Source organism: Copadichromis virginalis, linkage group LG1, assembly GCF_057382275.1.
Source record: "Copadichromis virginalis isolate Kocher_CV1m ecotype Utaka linkage group LG1, C_Virginalis_male_GT1.1, whole genome shotgun sequence".
NCBI classification, from domain to species: domain Eukaryota; kingdom Metazoa; phylum Chordata; class Actinopteri; order Cichliformes; family Cichlidae; genus Copadichromis; species Copadichromis virginalis.
In genome coordinates this window covers 945,262-966,056 of record NC_140618.1, presented here as the reverse complement: position 1 = coordinate 966,056, position 20,795 = coordinate 945,262, and the positions used below count along the sequence as shown (strand labels likewise).

Sequence of the window (20,795 nt, the reverse complement as noted above, 5' to 3'; positions counted from 1 at the left end):
GTAAAAGATGGACGAACCTTCATGAGCAGGAACTCTTAAACCTCCAGTCCTTATAATACCCAGCAGGGGGCGACTCTTCTGGACAGATGTCTATGACAAAATGAGCCTCTTGCTCAGGTGAACACTTTCCTGATGAGCTGCTGTTTCAGGTCAGAGTGAAAAAACGAGAAGATGAACAGGAAGCAGGGGAGGCTTTAGGGTGGGGCTGACCTGTGATTGACAGGTCTCGACTGCAGACCAATTCAGCTCCATTTTATTTACACAGCATCAAATCACAACAACAGTGTTTCAAGGGCTTCATATTGTAAGGTCGACCCTACAATAATAGATACAGAGAAAACCCAATAATCATATGACCCCCTGTGAGCAGCACTTTGGTGACAGTGGGAAGGAAAAACTCCCTTTTAACAGGAAGAAACCTCCAGCAGAACCAGGCTCAGGGAGGGGCTGAGAGAAGTGAGAGAAGGAAGACAGGATAAAGACATGCTGTGGAAGAGAGACAGAGGTTAATAACAGATATGATTCAGTGCAGAGAGGTCTGTTAACACATAGTGAGTGAAGAAGAAGAAACACCCAGTGCATCATGGGAATCCCCCGGCAGCCTACATCTATTGCAGCATAACTAAGGGAGGATCCAGGGTCACCTGGTCCAGCCCTAACTATATGCTTTAGCAAAAAGGAAAGTTTGAAGCCTAATCTTGAAAGTAGAGATAGTGTCTGTCTCCTGAATCCAAACTGGAAGCTGGTTCCACAGAAGAGGGGCCTGAAAACTGAAGGCTCTGCCTCCCATTCTACTTTTAAATACTCTAGGAACAACAAGTAGGCCTGCAGAGCGAGAGCGAAGTGCTCTAATAGGGTGATATGGTACTACAAGGTCATTAAGATAAGATGGGGCCTGATTATTTAAGACCTTGTATGTGAGGAGCAGGATTTTGAAGAAATCCTTGTTGTATTTAAAATACGTGGCGGGGATGCAGAGGTGTGACAGTGTCTGGGTCTGATCGGGGGTGAAGCTGGTTGTTTCCTAAGCAGGGGTCTTGTTGTAGTCATTTTCTGACTGTCTCCACTGCCTCGGTTGTAGGTGTGCAAGTGAAGACAGAAACCACGTGAAAGGACGGTTTCATCTGCGTCCAGCGTAAGTTTCTGGATCCTGTTGGTGAAGTCTGAGAAGTTTTTCCCCACCAGGGGAGCAAAGATGAGGTGCTTGGAAATGTTCAGGTGTCTGAGTTTATACTGCTAACCGTGGGTGTGACAGGGACTCTGTGTCAGTGTGGGGATGGTTTTCAGGAGGTGGGTTCGTCCTCTCAGTGCTCTTAATGCTTCAGACGATTTGAAATTGTCTGACCCAAGATGGCAGCTGGGTGGTTAATGGTACAAACAGACCGCCCAAGAAGTCTGAGCTCCAGTTTTGGTGCAGAGTGAATTTCGGGGACTCTAATTAGAAGTTACATAGGAGGTTAAAACTGCATTTAAAGAGAAAAATTATTATTTTTTCATTACACGTGTAAAATACACGCTTTGCATGTTTCTGCCTTTTCTAACGTTCTCTAACTTTGAGCTGCAGTCGCTCCGTTGAGGTCAAACAAAGTTCACGAGGATGAATGTGGCCGAGTCGCTGCCGCCGCTGCTCTTTGTGTCAAAGTGTGAGTGAGAAGCAGGTGGCCGCCATATTATCAATCCTCCATTTTTTTTATTTCCTTTCTTTCTCTTTATTGCTGAGAGACATGGATAACAGCCCCCCCCCCCCCCACACACACACACACACAGAGTGAAAAATGACATAAATCAGTGAGTGGGTGAAGTTTGTTTGCTGGACCAATGAAGTGAAAAGTGTCTGTGAGTCAGAGAAGAAACATGCAGTGAACGAGTGAAACAGATAAACCACAGGAGGACATGCAGAGGATTGGTGTGACAGAGGAGGACGCTGGGATAGGAGGAGGTGGAGGCACATGATCTGGCGCCCCCTAAAGGGAGAAGCTGACAGAAGAAGACGTGCGAGCCAAACTGAATGATGTATGAAAGCGAGGGTGAACTCTGTCAGTGAATCAGTGAGAATCACTGGTTGGTTTGTAACGTGGGCGTGGCAGACACTGTCTGGGTAGGAAGCGCTCTCCCCTTGGTCGCTGCTGCAGTCTGTTACCTAAAAGTTGAGATAAGTTTAAGGAGCTGGCATCTGTCACCGATGTGCTGGGTCTCCTTCTGCTGCTGATCACTTCCTGTTTGTTTGGCCTTTAGGCTGAGAAACCACAGAAATGTGCAAACGTCTGTCAGACGGGGTGTGTGAGCTGCTTCACTCTGCTTCAGATGTTTCCATCCAGCAGAACTGCGTTAAACACAGAGGTCTGGGTTAAACGTGTCCATGCACAACACCAACTGTTTAAGTACCCAGGCCAGCGAAATGCGACGCCAGCGAGTCCTTCATGAGCGTCCATATGGGATGAACTGAGTGTCATCATCGTGCTCAGCAGTCAGGGTCGTGGCACAGATGCCACAGGTGTCCTTCAGTATTAGGCGTTGATAGCAGAACTTCCTGTTTTCACCTATCCAGGAGACTGCGTGCTCTTCTGTGATTCACTCTTTCTGCTGATTTGGTTACTTTCATGTTTCAATCAAAATCAGAAACTCTGCTTGGTGATAAACGTGTCAGTGATGTCATAACCCGGGCACATGACACGATTCGACAGCTGTGGAGCGACCAGGCGCTGCTCGTTCACAGATACCTGCAGCTTTGACACACCTGAAGCCATGGCAACAAGAACATGATGGACGCTGTGGTCAAAACTTTGATACAGGTTTCTGTAAGTGAGCCTGTTATCACATGACAGCTTTACTCCAGTCATGTGACAGAGGTGTGTCGGCATGAAGAGCTCATCCAGGTACACGCGTGCGGGAAAGGTGCACGTACATCGGCGAAAATGCCAGTTTGCAGGCGACGAAGGCAAAAGAGGAGTGAGTGAAGCAAACCGTGCTCAGCAGCACAAAAAGAAAATGAGTCGACTGCAGAGAAGCAGCACGGAAATATTAGGAAGGCAAAGAAAGCTATTCTGGGTTCTTATTAACAGGTCCTACTGGTACAGCAATTAATAATCCAGTTCTGTATTTAACAGGGGACCCGGTCCCCGGTGGAGACGTTTTAGCTGGCTTTGATGCTGAAAGAGCTCCTTCTCCTCCGCCCGCTCCCCCCACAGCTCCTCTCCTTAAGTGCCTCCCCTGGTGTTATTTGTGTGTTGGTTTTCTCTAGTTAAGCTAGGAAACAGACCAAATCTTTATTCCCCAAACTTCAGGCCAATTTTCTATCAACAAGCCCGATCTCTGAGGGAAATGTTCTTAATTCATCAGAGGAAGGAGAGAACAATCAATTCCCTTCAGGCTGTTTGAAGTCATGGAAATATATTTATTTTAGGATCGGGGCGGGCTGTGGGAGGTCTGACTGTATACATATTATATATAAGAATAATGATTTACCTGAAGGTTGAAGGACTACTTTCATGTAATTCAGAGTTTCACTCGCTAACCTACCTGGTTTCATTTGAGGTTATTTAAGAGAAAAAAACAATGAGGTTCTCTTACATGTACATTGATTAGTTGTAATTACATCTCCCAGCAAATGAATGTGTTAAACTTGAAATGAATCCATTAAAAATACATCGGATCTTTAAATTGTGGACTGCTTCTTACACGGTGCTTTTCTACTCGAGCTGAGCGCTCAAAGCGTTTTACACAACAAGCACAAGCTGACCGAGGACGTCTGACATGCATTCTGGAGCAGACAGGGATCAAACACCAACCCTCCCATGGGTAGACGAGCTGCTCCACCCTCATCGCTGTTCCACCTGGTTATGTTTCATTAGTAACCTTACGAGCTACTTTTAATTTAAAGTTCAAACTGCTCTTTAAAACTAAATATCTGACAGTTGTGCATGAATCTTTTCCTCACGATGTCTCTCTCCTCACGTCCCTCTCATCGTCTTCCTCATTTATTCCCGATATTGTTGGAATTCCTAATTATCAGCAGATTAAACCTGTGACCCTCCCGTCTCCAGACAGCTGACGACGAGCCAACGAACCCACAACAGCAGCTGGTTATAAGCTAACATTATGTGTCCCGAAAAGTTTAATTACATTCTCACATCGCATCAGAGTTTATTCTCTGACAGTCTGCTCCGTTATTAACAGCAGCTAACTGCAGAAAAGTTCAACAGCTCACCTCAGCACGGCTGTGAGCTTCTCCTCGACTCGTATCGGACTCTGACTGGACACCAGCTGAGCCCCACAGCCTCCACTCACACAGAAACCTGTGGACATTATCAGGAAGCTGTAGTTTCGCTGGTTCAGTGTCTGTGGCCCTCGGTGTAAATTGAGTTTGGCATCCCTACCCTACAGTACCAGACAGAACCACAACCATCAGACTGTGGGCTTTGGTGATGGTGGGAAAGAAGAACACCGATCAGTGCATCATGGGAAGTCTCCCAGCAGCATCACTAAGAGATGTTTCCCTGATCCAGCTCTGACCTTTGGCCTGAAAACTTCTCGTGTGACAAGCTGCTGGACGCAATGGTGCCCACCGTCCTCATAACGTGGAACGTACTCCTGTGGTGGTGGAAGAATCTCAGCTCAGTAATGCTGAAACATCACACTGACCTGTGTGGTGTTTAGGGATGGGTACCGGTGTCCGGTGCCATGATGGCACCGGTTCTGACATAAACGGTAGTAACCAGACCGAAAAGCGGCACACATTTCGGTGCTTTATTTCGGTGCTTTTTTTCCCTGAGCTGTGATACACTTTAGATTCTAGCCAATCATTTTACGTTTCCGAGGATAGTAGGCGGGGCCAGGTACGTACGTTCTGTTAGAGCAGAGCTACAGATTAAAAATGCCCAAGGCGAAGCGGTCAAAAGTCTGGCTGTACTTCACAGCAAAAGATGCAAACTCAGCAGCAACAAGTGCTTTAAGCTGATACTGTGATACTGTCAAAGGAGGTAACACCTCAAATCTGATGAAACACCTGGCGACGCATAGCGTTTTTTTTAAAAGCCCAGAAATGCGCCGTATTTGATAGCTTGCTGCGAGACCTCACACCGAGCACGTCTACTGCGGGTGGGTTGCCTGTTATGCAACATCCCCCAAAAACACGAAGAGGAGAGTCCTGGCCCCTAGCCCTGCCAGTGTAGCAGAAATGATGACGGATGATGATACAGCAGCAGCCGTTCTTCTCTGCGTGAGTAGGCTAACCACGTTATTACATTAATGCATGTAAGGTGAACTAGCAAACACAGACGTAGTTACATGCGGCTGTCCTCTTGTTTGATGGCAGATACTCCCTTCACCCTGGCTAAAAAGGCTAAAATGACCAAAGAAAAAGTGGAAAACAGTTAAACATGAGAGGTTTTTGGACAAAGTTTGTGTTTTTTCCATTGTTTAAGCACTGCTTCCAGCCAAGAGTGATACCATATATGCCCCATAGCTGCAGAAAAGGCTAACATTGTTATCTTTTTACAAAAAACAGCTGAACATGAGAGGTTTTTGGACCAATTTTGTGTTCTCCATTCTTTAAGCACCGGTTTGAGCACCGTTTGAGCACCGGCACCGTTTCAAAAGTACCGATTTGGCACCGGTATCGGATAAAACCTAAACGATACCCATCCCTAGTGGTGTTATCCTTGGATCTGGTTAGTTGTTGGCACTTGTAAGTAAAGTGAAAGCGGTGATGTCAGCGGGGAACACCTGTTAAAAGTCCTCAGAGTGGCTGTGTCGCGGTCCCGTGCGTTGCTGCAGTTTGCTGAGTAATGTGTGTGCGTGCAGGTTATTGGACAGATGGTTTAGCACATTTAATTGCTCACACCTTCTGTGAGTCTCTGCCTACAGACCCTCTGTCTGCCTCCTCCTCCGTCCACTCACACGCTTCCTGAAATAGTCCATCCTTCCGTGCAAGTTTTTACTCTACAGAGCCTGCAGCTTCCTGCTGTTAGTGCAGCGTGACAACACGCGTGCGTGTGTATGTGCGCTTCAGGGATTCGTAACTCCAACGTGAAACCCTCCACATGTGGTGACTGCTTAAACATTTTCTCTTCTCCTCTCAGATATATTCCAAACACACACTTCAATAAAAACACCCTTAATGCAGAAACACACAGACACACAGAGGCCACATTCAGACCCAGGACAGCATGCTGGCAGCAGACCAAACGCCGCCGTCCTTAAATGCGTTCTGATGCCAGCGCTGCCATCTGTTGCAGTCTTAAGATAGAGATGAGGAGACGCCGGCCGCACTGCGTTTAGGAGAGTAACAGCTTCAGGCCCCGCCTCTTTCAGTTCACAACAGGAATAGTCACAGATTCATGAAAAGAATCTGTTTACAAAGACGGAGCTCAGACAGGAAACACATCAGTAATCACACCAAGACTGACTGCAACAGCTCACCTGTGTGAGTGTGTCAGTCTGTGTTTGTGAGTCTGTGTATAGATAAAGTATCAGCAGCTGGCTGTGGGTGTGTGAGTGAGTCCATGCATGGCAGGTGAAACAGAGGGTCTGGCTGCAGCCACTGTGGAGCTCCACAGTAACCGGAAACACGTCTAATATGTTGCAATACAGGATGCAACACAAAAACAACGGCCGTTTTTGAAGTATGCAAGTCCGGACTTCTTAAGTACACACGGGAGTCCGGACTAACCAAAGATGCAAGAAGGCAGCGCGATCGTTCTACAATTGGAACAGCGGTGCACTTGATGACATCACAGGTGCACTTTTTGTTGCCATCTTAATTTAACTGTGATTAATATTTACAATGAAAATTACACATGACGCTGTAGATTTTCTCCTCTTCTTTTTTTAATACAAAAAAAAGATCATTTTAAAAAGTATCTTAAGCACTCCGGCAAAATTCAACTTTATATATGATCTGCTCCATAATGTTGAATACACTTCATTTAGTTAACCACAATCACTACATGTATGAAAACACAAGCTTAATCTCTCTGTTAATAAAAATAGCATACACACAAGCCTGAACAATAACAAACAGGTGAGATGTTAGAGACGGACACAATAGACAGCTGGGGTTTGGAAGAGAATTGAATAAATATTTAAAATATAATCGGATCACTCTTGGAGCAGCCTTCAGGATCTCCACGTGCTTTTTAAACATGCTTTTGCTCTCCGTGAAAATGTTTCCTCTTGAATTTAAATATTTTTAATGTTATATTTATTCCAGAGTTAGCCATTTAAATACACTCAACAAAAATATAAACGCAACACCTTTGTTACTGCTCCCATTCCCCATGGGATGGACGTAGAGACCTAAAATTCATTCCAGATACACAATATAACCATCCCTCCCAAACAGTGGTCACAAATCAGTCCAAATGTGTGGTAGTGGGCACATCTGCTATATTGAGATAATCCATCCCACCTCACAGGTGTGCCACATCAGGATGCTGATCTGACATCATGAGTAGTGCACAGGTGTACCTCAGACTGCCCACAACAAAAGGCCACCCTGGAATGTGCAGTTTTTTGCGCTATTGGGGGTCTGGGGACCCAGAACCGGTCAGTATCTGGTGTGACCACCATTTGCCTCATGCAGTGCAACACATCGTCGCATGGAGTCTATCAGATTGTCAATTGTGGCCTGTGGAATGTTGGTCCACTCCACTTCAATGGCTGTGCGAGGTTGTTGGATATTCGTGGGAACTGGTACACGCTGTCGTATACGCCGGTCAAGCACATCCCGAACATGCTCAATGGGTGACATGTCCGGTGAGTATGCTGGCCATGCAAGAACTGGGACATTCTCAGCTGCCATCTGCCCTGAACAATGTGAACCATGATTCATCCGTGAAGCGCACACCTCTCCAACGTGCCAGACGCCATCGAATGTGAGCATTTGCCCACACAAGTCTGTTACGGTGACGAGCTGGAGTCAGGTCAAGACCCCGATGAGGACGACGGGCATGCAGTTGAGCGTCCCTGAGACGGTTTCTGACAGTTTGTGCAGAAATTGTTTGGTTGTGCAAACCAATTGTTCCAGCAGCTGTCTGGGTGGCTGGTCTCAGACGATCTTGGAGGTGAACCTGCTGGATGTGGAGGTCCTGGGCTGGTGTGGTTACACGAGGTCTGCGGTTGTGAGGCCGGTTGGATGTGCTGCCATATTCTCTGAAACGCCTGTGGAGACGGCTTATGGTTGAGAAATGAACATTCAATGCACGGGCGACAGATCTGGTTGACATTCCTGCTGTCAGCATGCCAATTGCACGCTCCCTCATTGCTTGTGACATCTGTGGCATTTTGCTGTGAGACAAAACTGCACATTCCAGGGTGGCCTTTTGTTGTGGGCAGTCTGAGGTACACCTGTGCACTACTCATGATGTCAGATCAGCATCCTGATGTGGCACACCTGTAAGGTGGGATGGATTATCTCAATAAAGCAGATGTGCCCACTACCACACATTTGGACTGATTTGTGACCACTGTTTGGGAGGGATGGTTATATTGTGTATCTGGAATGAATTTTAGGTCTCTACGTCCATCCCATGGGGAATGGGAGCAGTAACAAAGGTGTTGGGTTTATATTTTTGTTGAGTGTAAGAACAGAACATTTTACATCAGGGGATATGAAATTCAGAATATACTGACTAAGTAAGACTTCAGTATTAAATAAAACAGTCCAGTTATAAAGCTTAACTTTAATCTCAGCCAAACTAATTTACTCAGGAACAAATAAAACACTGAAAAAAGCCAAACAATAACATTTTTAAATTATCTAAATGACTTATATATCATGTATAAACTGAGTAGTGAAAACCGCGGGAGAGTTGAAAACGATGTGCCTGGAGTTCGCTGTTCTCACCGGCTCTAGTGACCCTCGACCTCCCGGTTAGCTATAGAGCTGGTCGGTAACAGACGTCTCCGAAAATGTTGGAGCACTTCTGCAAATATATGACGTCTTGATAAACCAAGCACATACAGTGGGGCAAAAAAGTATTTAGTCAGCCACCGATTGTGCAAGTTCCCCCACCTAAAATGATGACAGAGGTCAGTAATTTGCACCAGAGGTACACTTCAACTGTGAGAGACAGAATGTGAAAAAAAAATCCATGAATCCACATGGTAGGATTTGTAAAGAATTTATTTGTAAATCAGGGTGGAAAATAAGTATTTGGTCACCTCAAACAAGGAAAATCTCTGGCTCTCACAGACCTGTAACGTCTTCTGTAAGAAGCTTTTCTGTCCCCCACTCGTTACCTGTATGAATGGCACCTGTTTGAACTCATCATCTGTATAAAAGACACCTGTCCACAGCCTCAAACAGTCAGACTCCAAACTCCGCCATGGCCAAGACCAAAGAGCTTTCGAAGGACACCAGGAAAAGTATTGTAGACCTGCACCAGACTGGGAAGAGTGAATCTACAATAGGCAAGCAGCTTGGTGTGAAAAAATCAACTGTGGGAGCAATCATCAGAAAATGGAAGACATACAAGACCACTGATAATCTCCCTCGATCTGGGGCTCCACGCAAGATCTCATCCCGTGGGGTCAAAATGATCATGAGAACGGTGAGCAAAGATCCCAGAACCACACGGGGGGACCTGGTGAATGACCTGCAGAGAGCTGGGACCAAAGTAACAAAGGTCACCATCAGTAACACACTACAACGGCAGGGAATCAAATCCCGCAGTGCCAGACGTGTTCCGCTGCTGAAGCCAGTGCATGTCCAGGCCCGTCTGAAGTTTGCCAGAGAGCACATGGATGATACAGCAGAGGATTGGGAGAATGTCATGTGGTCAGATGAAACCAAAGTAGAACTTTTTGGTATAAACTCAACTCGTCGTGTTTGGAGGAAGAAGAATACTGAGTTGCATCCCAAGAACAACATACCTACTGTGAAGCATGGGGGTGGAAACATCATGCTATGGGGCTGTTTTTCTGCCAAGGGGACAGGACGACTGATCCGTGTTAAGGACAGAATGAATGGGGCCATGTATCGTGAGATTTTGAGCCAAAACCTCCTTCCATCAGTGAGAACTTTGAAGATGAAACGAGGCTGGGTCTTCCAACATGACAATGATCCAAAACACACCGCCCGGGCAACAAAGGAGTGGCTCCGTAAGAAGCATTTGAAAGTCCTGGAGTGGCCTAGCCAGTCTCCAGACCTCAACCCCATAGAAAATCTGTGGCGGGAGTTGAAAGTCCGTGTTGCTCGGCGACAGCCCCAAAACATCACTGCTCTCGAGAAGATCTGCATGGAGGAATGGGCCAAAATACCAGCTACTGTGTGTGCAAACCTGGTAAAGACCTATAGTAAACGTTTGACCTCTGTTACTTCCTTCTCTCACCCTAACCAATCACAGCAGATGGCCCCGCCCCTCCCTGAGCCTGGTTCTGCCGGAGGTTTCTTCCTGTTAAAAGGGAGTTTTTCCTTCCCACTGTTGCCAAAGTGCTGCTCATAGGGGGTCATATGATTGTTGGGTTTTTCTCTGTATCTATGAAGCGCCTTGAGGCGACACAGACTGACACACACACACGCACACAGACTGACACACGCACACACACACGCACAGACTGACACACACACACACACACACACACAGACTGACACACACACACACGCACACACACAGACTGACACACGCACACACACACAGACTGACACACGCACACACACACAGACTGACACACACACACACACACAGACTGACACACGCACACACACACGCACAGACTGACACACACACACACACACACAGACTGACACACACACACACGCACACACACAGACTGACACACGCACACACACGCAGACTGACACACACACGCACACACACAGACTGACACACGCACACACACACAGACTGACACACGCACACACACAGACTGACACACGCACACACACACAGACTGACACACGCACACACACGCAGACTGACACACACACGCACACACACAGACTGACACACGCACACACACACAGACTGACACACGCACACACACAGACTGACACACGCACACACACACAGACTGACACACACACGCACACACACACAGACTGACACACGCACACACACACAGACTGACACACACACGCACACACACAGACTGACACACGCACACACACACAGACTGACACACGCACACACACAGACTGACACACGCACACACACACAGACTGACACACACACGCACACACACAGACTGACACACACACGCACACACAGACTGACACACGCACACACACACAGACTGACACACGCACACACACAGACTGACACACGCACACACACAGACTGACACACACACACAGACTGACACACGCACACGTGTATTTATATCCTTTTGGAGACATCTCACTAACCCTAACCATCAAAAATGGACGCCTAACCCTGACCCTGACTCTAAACCTAACCATAACCTAAAAAATGCCTTCAAACTCGTGAGGACCGGCACAAATGTCCTCATAAGCAGGGGTGGGTTTTGATTATCGACGTATCGATTAAAATAGATTCTGGCTTGGATAACGTGATATCAATTCATTAAAATCCTGAACCGATTTTTAAATATAAATTCATTTTGCCCCGAAACTCCAGAACCTCAAGTTAAACCTCACAAAATTTCTACAACCACCAAACAGCTAAAACAGTAAATGAGAGCAGGAACACGGATTCTGAACAAAGACGTAAACACAAAACCCAACGCACGTACGCGGACACGCCGTCGGGGCTGAAAGCCGACAGCTCACTGATCTTGAAGCGTCGGCGGGCGCTTTGTGTTTACGTCTTTTTTGCGCTCGATTCTGAAGCTACAGGTTTGATCTCTCTCCAAACAGTATTGACTGAACCAGCAGCAGAAGACCCTTCCAAACTACGCTTCACATAAACATCGTCACGAATTTCTTCTTACCTTTGCTGTTTTGCTTCCACCACGATAAAATCACACTTGGTGTAGAGCTCTCTCTCTCTCTAAATCGATAATCAAAACCCACCCCTACTTATTTATTTTTTTTACTTCCGACAGAAAAGCCTCATTTCTGCTGTTCAATACTGAACAAATTTAAACTTTTTAAAATTATGCAAAAGTGCAAAATGCTGTGTCTCTAATCAAACCTCTGTAACTTTGCTCTGCTTCACTTAGTTTTTGACAGCACAATATTTTTAAGGTCATCTGCTATAAAAACCCAGACCAGGAAAACCGCCTTCATGTTTTTCTGTTTTATCCTCAGTTACTTTGACACAAAGGCCTCTGCTGTGATGCTCACACCTCTGATAAAATCTCACGTGTCAGGTTTCTTTTAATAGATATAAAAATATCGATATGTACTGATAAGTGATCAGAATTATATTTCTGACTCTGAGGCAAAATTTCTCCGATTCAAATAGAATTGAATTGAATCGGAGATCAAATCAATTCTAGAAATCAGTGACGATTAGGGATGGGTATCGAAAACCGGTTCTTGTTGAGAACCGGTTCCCACTGTTTCAATTCCTTGGAATCGTTTGCCATTTTTGCAAACGATTCCCTTATCGATTCCAGTCGCCCCGAATGACGTCACCACGTTGCGGAGCGTCATTTACCTGGCAGGAAACATGGCAGCTCAGACGCTAGAAAGTTTGGTTATACTTTACAAGAACGGATGACAACAGGGCAACTTGCAAAGTAGATATTTCATTTAAGGGAGGAAACACTACGAATATGCAAAAGCATTTGCTCACAAAACACACGATGACACGCGTTTTTAATTCCGCTCCGGACTCGTGAATCTCAACCCAGCAGCAGCGCTAACGTTTGCACGTCCTCTCCCGTTAATGCGGCAGGTAAATAATCAACTAACAGTGCATATTATGTTAGCGCAATCTGCCTTATTACAAGACCTGCCATTACTGTACATGTACATGTACTCTGTCTGTCTCTCTCATCATGGTCACCTATAGGTGACCGTGATGAGAGAGACAGACAGAGTCTGGCTCAGATGCTGGCAGTTCTCGCTGCAGTCTACCCGTAGCGTCTCCTTTCAGGCCAGGATAGACTAATGTCACCGAGCAGTGTCTAAGTTTGTGGTAAAAGGCTTGAACCCATTTGCCACAGCAGATGCCCCCGATTTTTGGTAAGTGAATGTGTTTAATTGTAGGCAGGGACATTACTGGATATTCTTGTGTAATTGCCACAGAACAATTTATGTTATACTTTGTTATTGCTACAGAAGAATATTTATTTTATTATTTTACATTTACAATTTTTTTTCCTGGGGACCCTGTGACACCCCATTGAAGAGCCATAGGCTGTGGATCTCTTAAGATGTCATTGTTGGGTTTGCAAGGCCATGTTACTCCTAAATTTCTATCTTGTTCAAAGAGAAGATATAAAACAAAGTTCTAAGCTAATCGACCTTAGTGTCCTCCTTTTTAAAAAAAAAAAAAAAAAAGAATCGATAAAGAATCGAAAATGGAATCGGAATCGTTAAAATCTTATCAATACCCATCCCTAGTGACGATACCCAGCCCTACTCATAAGTGACTGTTGGTCCCCACAAGTATAGTAAACTACCAATTTTTGGTCCCCATGAGGATGTTAATACCCGTCCACACACTCCCACACACACACAGACACCCCCCCCCACACTCCCTCGTGCTGCCCTCCTTTCCTCTCCCTCTGATCTCCTTGCAGAGGGCCTTGGGGGGTTAATTAACAGGCTGAGATAATGCCACACTAATGAAAACAAGAACACCGTCTCTCTCCTCTTTTCTGTTCCTCCCTCATTATTACTCTGCGTCTCTTTAGCCTTAAATTTCCCACTCTTGAAGGATTTTGTCGACACAAAAGAAGGAATAAACAGACAGATGGGAACATGTGAGAGACAGAAGGTGACGCAAACTAAACACAAACAGGGTCCCCACAAATTAAAGAGGACCCGTTCCCTCCTCATTTCCTGTTACATGACTGTTCCTAATAATGAGTTCCGTGTGTGTGCACAAGCTCAGGCTGTTTATCGTAGTTTTTTCTACCCAGGGATCCGTGTGATGTCACAGAGAGATGGTAGATGCCCCACCCACCTGCTCTTCAAACCTTATCAGATTCTCTTTTTGAGACCTGAATGATTTCTGTAAATGATGTTTTACAGCTGAAGATTCTTAAACAGGAATGTCAAAGAGGAGGAGGGGACTAGTTGTTGCTGAAAATATAAAAAGGTAAACTGTGTTTGTGTTCTAGAAAAATCACCTTCATCTGAGGGCACAGGATCCGATAATGATCAGCGATCAGAAGCATTCACACAATTCACATTCACACATGCATATACTATTATATATTGTACATATATTTATTAGTTTCAGATGTAGCCATTCTTGTATTTTGCTTGTTTACATTATTGTATTTTGCACAACTCTGTTGCTTGTGAAGCTCGCACACAAGAATTTCACTCACATGTGCTGTACCAATGTACCTGCACATGTGATGTGACATGTGATGTGACAATAAAAGTGATTTGATTTGATTTGACAAGTGCAGCTGAAGTAGGTGCAAGTTTCATTATGTGACTCTTAGGAAGAACTCATTTCTCTATTTAGTTCACCTGATTCATGGTGTGATTTGAGCTCAGTGTGGGAGTCTCACAGTGTGTGTGTCCTCACGAATCTGTCAATCGAGTGACACGTCAATGCATTAGCAGCTGATGAGAGAAACAAACACAAAACATCCCAGAACTGAGTCCGCTTGTTATTTCTGACGTCATTAACCCAGGTCTTTGCATCCAAAGTTTGACTTCCAGGAAACCAGGAAAAGACAATGTAGCTGAATGTAGTAGGACGTTAGCTCTAAAGATGACAAACCTGTGACTGAAGGATTTCCAACACAATAAAAACAGACGGCTCTGCTAGAAACAAAGACATTTAACTGAACAGCACCAATGTTTGGAGGGTTGGTGAGCTCGATCACTCACGTACATCGGACCCAGGTTTTAGAGTTGAAAATGGAACCCGACATCCGACTGGTGATGACCGAACCCTCAGATCAGAGCCCAGGACGTGGATTAATAACGGCATCTGTGGGTCTGCACGCTAGCCGAGCATGCAGACTGTTGAATGCCAGTGTGTGCGAGTGTATGCACCATGTTCATACATCTTTTTGGGGACCAACAGCCCGTCCCCACAAGTTTGAAGGCGTGTTTGAGACTAAAAATGTGGTTTTGGTGTCAGCGTCACATTAAGGTCATGGTTAAGGAAAGCATCGTGTCCATAAGATGTCCTCACCAAGTCAGGAAAACAAGTATTCGTGTGTGCGTGTGTGTGCAGGGAGAGCAGCCTCTGTTTAATTTTTAAACTATCTGGTGTGTGTGTGTGAGTGTGTGTCATTGTGCAGAAGTCAATTTCAATCTGGACACTAACTTAAGTTTCTACATCCAAACTTTCCCAGTTCAGCCCTCTCTCTCTCCCTGCAGATAAACCGGCTCGATCTGTTTTTATTTCAAGTCCACGAGGACTAACGGTAAATAAGCGGGGAGACGGGAGAAAAGGGTTGAGTTGTTTGGGGGCATATTTCGCTCTCCCTAAGTGTAAAATGGGATGAGATACTCTGCCTCTCGGACTTAACGTAATGTAAGAGAGTGTGAAATTAAACCGCACATGAATAAAGGGGGCCTTCATTGTGTGCCGCCGACGAGCTTATCTGGAAATTCAGACAACTGGAACATCCAAAGCCTCCAAACTTGTAGCAATCCCCTTTGTCTGGCTCTGAAGCAAACAATGTAATATCAGAAAGCCGGCGAGCCTCCAAAACCTGCGTCAGATTGCCAAACACAAAGTCTCGCACTGGCTCGTTGTGTCCTCACATCGAGCCTGTGTGTGCGCGAGTCTACGTGGAGTGGAGTGTGTGCTTCAAATAGATGGTTTCCTTTTAATCCTGGCCTTTTACCTATTGATATTCCCTGCACCTATCCCGGCGCCTCTTTTAAACCCCATATGTTAATTTGATTTAGAGCAACTCAAATTGAATAAGAGATAAAGAAAAAAAGAAAACGAGAGTAACAGCAAATGTACCGTTATTAATATTCTAAAGTGCTGCAGAGGCTCCACGTCTCTCCCGTCTTCCTCCCCCTCCCTCTCCGTCTGTGAGTGAGTGAGCTAAGTGAAGTGGGTTATGATGGCGGTGTAATCGGCATCCCTCAAACAAACGGCCGCTGCTATTAAGGGCCATTGTGTTTGCTGCAGTGATGATCAGATTCAATCTTGGGAGAACATTTTGTGCTGGGCTGGTGTGAGGAGGGGAGATGGAGAAAAATCCTTTGCCGTGTTCGCCTTGCTATTGTGTTCGGGCTGCCAGACGTAAGCGGCCTCTTCCGAAGATGCATATTGACTTGAGGAGCTGCAAAAGTTTACTTCAGATGAATTTGTGGGAGCTCGCCGACTGTGTTGGGTAATGTTTTAAGGGCAGATTTGTTTCAATAAGGAGGTGCTGGTGGGGTGGTGTGAATGTGAAAATCACTTTTCTTGTCTTTGTCTACAGCCCTGCCCCCTGCTTCCTCCCTCCAAACCTCAGACTTTTAATACAGTCTGAACTTTCGACGTCCACAGGGCACCGAAGACGCAGTCGAAATTTTGGTCCTCACAAAGACGTATAAGTGCGCGTACGCACACACAGTGTTTGCTATCTAACATCCACACTCACACAGATGCATCACAGACAATCTCAGGGTTGTGTATCTCACCCAAGGATGCTTTGGCATGCAGACTGGAGCAGCCAGGAATCAAACCAACACACCTTCAGATTAGCAGATTCTCGACCTCCTGAGCTACAGGCCCCGCCCACAGGCTGACTGACCCCAGACTGTGGATGGGGTCGGTCTTACAATGACTTCCTGTTTGAGATTAAAGAGTTTCTGGTGTTTGTTGTCGTTGCAGGCCGCAGACCGTTCAGGTGCAGTTACTGCCCCTACAGCGCCTCGCAGAAGGGCAACCTGAAGACTCACGTCCTATGCGTGCACCGCATGCCCTTTGACAACAGCCGCTACCCCGACAGACGCTTCAAACGTTCCCGCCCTGACCGTGACGCCCCGGAGAACAGCTCTGATGATGTCACATCGAACAACTCTATGACGGGAGTGGACCGTGTGACACATGAGCGGGAGTGACGGCGCTCTACAGACAGACCGGTCTGCACAAAGTAACCGTGTGTGTTATTAGACGCCTGTGAACACTTACTAGGAAAACACGATTAATCAGCAGTGAACACACTTCCTGTAAAAACACACTTCCTGTAGTGGAGGAGGACACCCAGAGCAGAACGCAACACGCCAACCGATAATGGGGATGATGGCGTGTGCGTGGGGGGGGGGGGGGGCATTGGTACCAGCCTGACTGCTGCTGTCATCGCAGAGGAAATAATTCAGAGGTAACCGGACGCTGGACGCTACGCCGAGGGATCCCATCAGTTGACCTGAGCCCCTCCCACACACACACTTCTGCATCCTTCCCTTCACTCTCCCTCAAACACAACACAAATCAATCAGCGGCTTATTTACAGCATCCATTAGCCAACATCAAGGCTGGAGGTCACCTTACCACACCAGCGAAGGACCAAGACTCATGACAGTTTCAGTTTTGGACTCTGATCAGTGCTGGGGGTCTGAGATAATGGTTATGTCTCTGATTAGGATTGTTCTCCAAGCCGTCACTCTGTTTGAACGGGTCTCACTGTGTCTCTGGATATGAGTCCTTAGAGGGGAAAGCTGACGTCGTGAAGTCAAACGTCATTCTTTCATTTTTTTACGAGTAAAACAGGAAATTAGCCTTTGTTGTTCTTCACTGTGCCGGCAGCTGTCGGTGACTGTCGGCCGAGGAGGAGAAGGAAAGCGTGGCGCTCGCTGTCACGGCGGCGGCTTTGGGTTCTTAATGTTTTTCTGATAAAGAGAAATGATCGGGACTTTTACACAATCAGTATCTCCCAAACACACACGCACACACACACGGTGTGGAGGGCTCAACCCCAGGGTCCTAGTGCCCATGGTGTTTACACTACACACACACACACAGGACATTACATTCATTCAAACTCAGTCACATGACTCCCAAAACGAGCTTTGAGGGAAAAGGAACTGAAGCGTTCGCTGATCTTATTGTGCTGATCACAAAGTGCGGCGCCAAGTTGTGCCTCGCCGCGGCACCTTTGAAGGTCATTGCTCTCCGTTTGCAGTTCTCAGTTTTCACAGTGTCATTTCCACCCGGCGAGGAATTTGTGAGTCTTCGCAGTCATGTCGGCGTCATCTGTGCTGCGAAGGGTTTTTATCACAGCACCATACAAGTTTCACGCTTATGACTGCGAGCACGTTTCCCTCACAGCCAGTGGTTGCTCACTGGTCTGTAGGCCCGACCATAAACCGATTCATGTTACAGGTGATCTGTGTCGCCAGGAATGAAGATAGGTTTACAGTGTGGCACACACATGCAGACACACACATGCAGACACACAGTGTGTGTGATGAAGCAGGAGAGAGAAAAAGGATGTGACAGAAGTTGAACACTGATGTGATGCAGGTGTAACTCCGCCTCCTCGGCCCGGCAGAAAGTCTTAGTTCTTCTTCTTTTGTTGTTATCGAGCAGGACGTCAGCCGTCACTGCCCTCCAACCGAGAGCCACGTAACGTTCCCGTGATGTAGTCTGAGCTTTAGGTTTCCGTACATTACTCTGTCCTTGGTGGCTGTAGCTTTGTACACGTGTATGTGCTAAACATTTATATCTATACACATTTATATTAACATAAAGTCAGCAGGGGAAAAGACGTTTGTAAAGAGTTCACATTCCAGTTTCTGGCTGGAGTTCTCGGGCTTTTTGCGAATCGGAACATTTTCATCATGTTCAGATGAGGCAATCATTTCTGGTTTCAGACACTGGAAAATGCCATTTGTTGTCATCCCTCTGTGACTTATACTCTTTGTCCACGCCTGAGAAAGATACGCCATTTTCCCCTCAGCTGTAATCCTAAAATAATCCATTCCATTGTCCCCGTGCTGTTTCATCTCTGTCAAGCTTCTTATTTAAGTAGCACATGCAGTTGTGCTCACTTATAATCGCCGGTGCTAGAGGAGAAAAAAGATGAACCCATTATATCCCCCGCAGCTCTGTAGTGTCCACGTTCCTGAAGGAAGAAGAGCTCTTTAGCCCAGAGGAGGCGATGTGAGGAGAGGGGGTTTGTTGCAAACTATGAGCTTATACTCACAGTAGATATGTCTGCATTTAAGAAACAGATATTTATTCTTGCACATCTGTCAGAGAGAAGATGAAACTCATTAAAGAGGTGTATCAAACATTTGTCTGTTTACTCTTCCTGCGTTCTAGATGTTCTGATGTACTTTGAAGCCGTGAGATTTATCTGATGTTTTTTCTGCAATAAAACCTCTACCTCTGGGAATCACGTCCTCTCAGTTTGGATCCCTTCCCTTCAGATCAATCACACCGCTAAAGGAGATGAAGAAGCGTTCTGACTGTGGAATGACTGCACACACCTGAAGCGCTCGAATGCTTCGCTCAAATCAAAGCGACGAGTCTTAAAATGGACCCTAAGAAGCAGAAATATGACCTGAGAATGCCGTTTGCTTGTAAGTGCTGGCTCTTATTGACTCACTCATTACATGTGAAATCACAGGAGCAGTACAAATAAAGGCTTTAATGTCCCAACAGGGACGCATGTAGGAAACCCAGGGGAACCAAAAATAGCTGGGAGAGGTGGTGCAGAGAACACTAAAAGCCAGGCTACGACCCCGAAAGCATCTCTTTGAGGCTATACTGAGGCACACTGATGCTTTTCCTTCAGGCAAAGTTTACCACCTTGTGTTCATGACTAAAGTCAAAACACAAACGAAGATGGAAACGCTTGGTGGGATTGGCTGATAAACTAGAAATCCTGACGTAGTGGTACTGTTGCAGGCTCACACAGGTCCAGCAGGGTTAGGCCAGAGTGTAGCAAGGACAGTCTGAAATTTGGTTGGTGCAACCACGGTCACCTCCATTGACTGATTATAACAAAGCCCCGTCAAGACCAGCTTCAGGTCAGCGTGGAGAGCTCAGTGTAGGCCCCTCCATGTCTATCAAATTCAGTTCAGTTTATTTTTATTTATATAAAAGCCTGAAGGCGCCTTATGTTGAAAGGAAATCCCAACAATCAGACAGACCCTCAATGAATAAGCATTTGGCGACAGCGGGAAGAAAAACCTCTCTGTAAGAAACCATCAGGAGAACCAAGCTCAGGGAGGGGGCAGACTTCTGCTGCAACCGGCTGGAGGGGTACGCTTTGGGCCGTTATGTTAAAGAGGGAACACACATGCTGATGTGGAGGCGGCCCCTGCTGGGGAATAGCAACACGACGCACGTGGAGTTTTGAGGGAAAATGAACCGAAGGGTTTACTGATGTTATCGTGCCGACCGCAGACAGTCCTGTGTTTATTCTTTCTGCATCATAAAATCCAGAAACATAAATAAATGTAATTAAATAAAAAAAATAGTTTTTCATAAAAACTACAACAACTCCAGCAAACATTCAAGTGCATGAGGCCTTTAAAATATGCTGCGCCGTTATTTAACAGTGCAGTAGATGCTGTTGTAGGTTAACCCCTACAACAGCTCCCTGATGTTATAGGGGTTAACCACCGGTTCTAAAGTGAAAGCTGCCAGGAAACGTCAGAGAACCAATGCGGTAACACCTCACCGAAAAGCCCCCGCCCACTGTCGTGTGGGTAAAAACATGTAGGAAAAGTGAAGCGGCTGCATCAAATTCACCATCAGGGCTTCTCATTGATTAAATGTTAGCCACCAGATGAAAGT

The 20,795-nt window shown here is 46.1% G+C and overlaps 1 protein-coding gene across 2 annotated transcripts in view; it reads left to right on the top strand.

The window, feature by feature from the left end:
- znf536 (zinc finger protein 536) overlaps positions 1–17,298 on the top strand; it is a 200,897-nt gene extending 183,599 nt beyond the window's left edge. For both annotated transcript variants that reach the window (XM_085464240.1, XM_085464316.1), the window contains one exon: positions 16,881–17,298. In XM_085464240.1, coding sequence (XP_085320366.1) covers positions 16,881–17,110 — 230 coding nt within the window. In that variant the 3' untranslated portion in view covers positions 17,111–17,298. The remainder of the gene's footprint in view (positions 1–16,880) is intronic.
- The last annotated feature ends 3,497 nt before the right edge of the window (positions 17,299–20,795 follow it).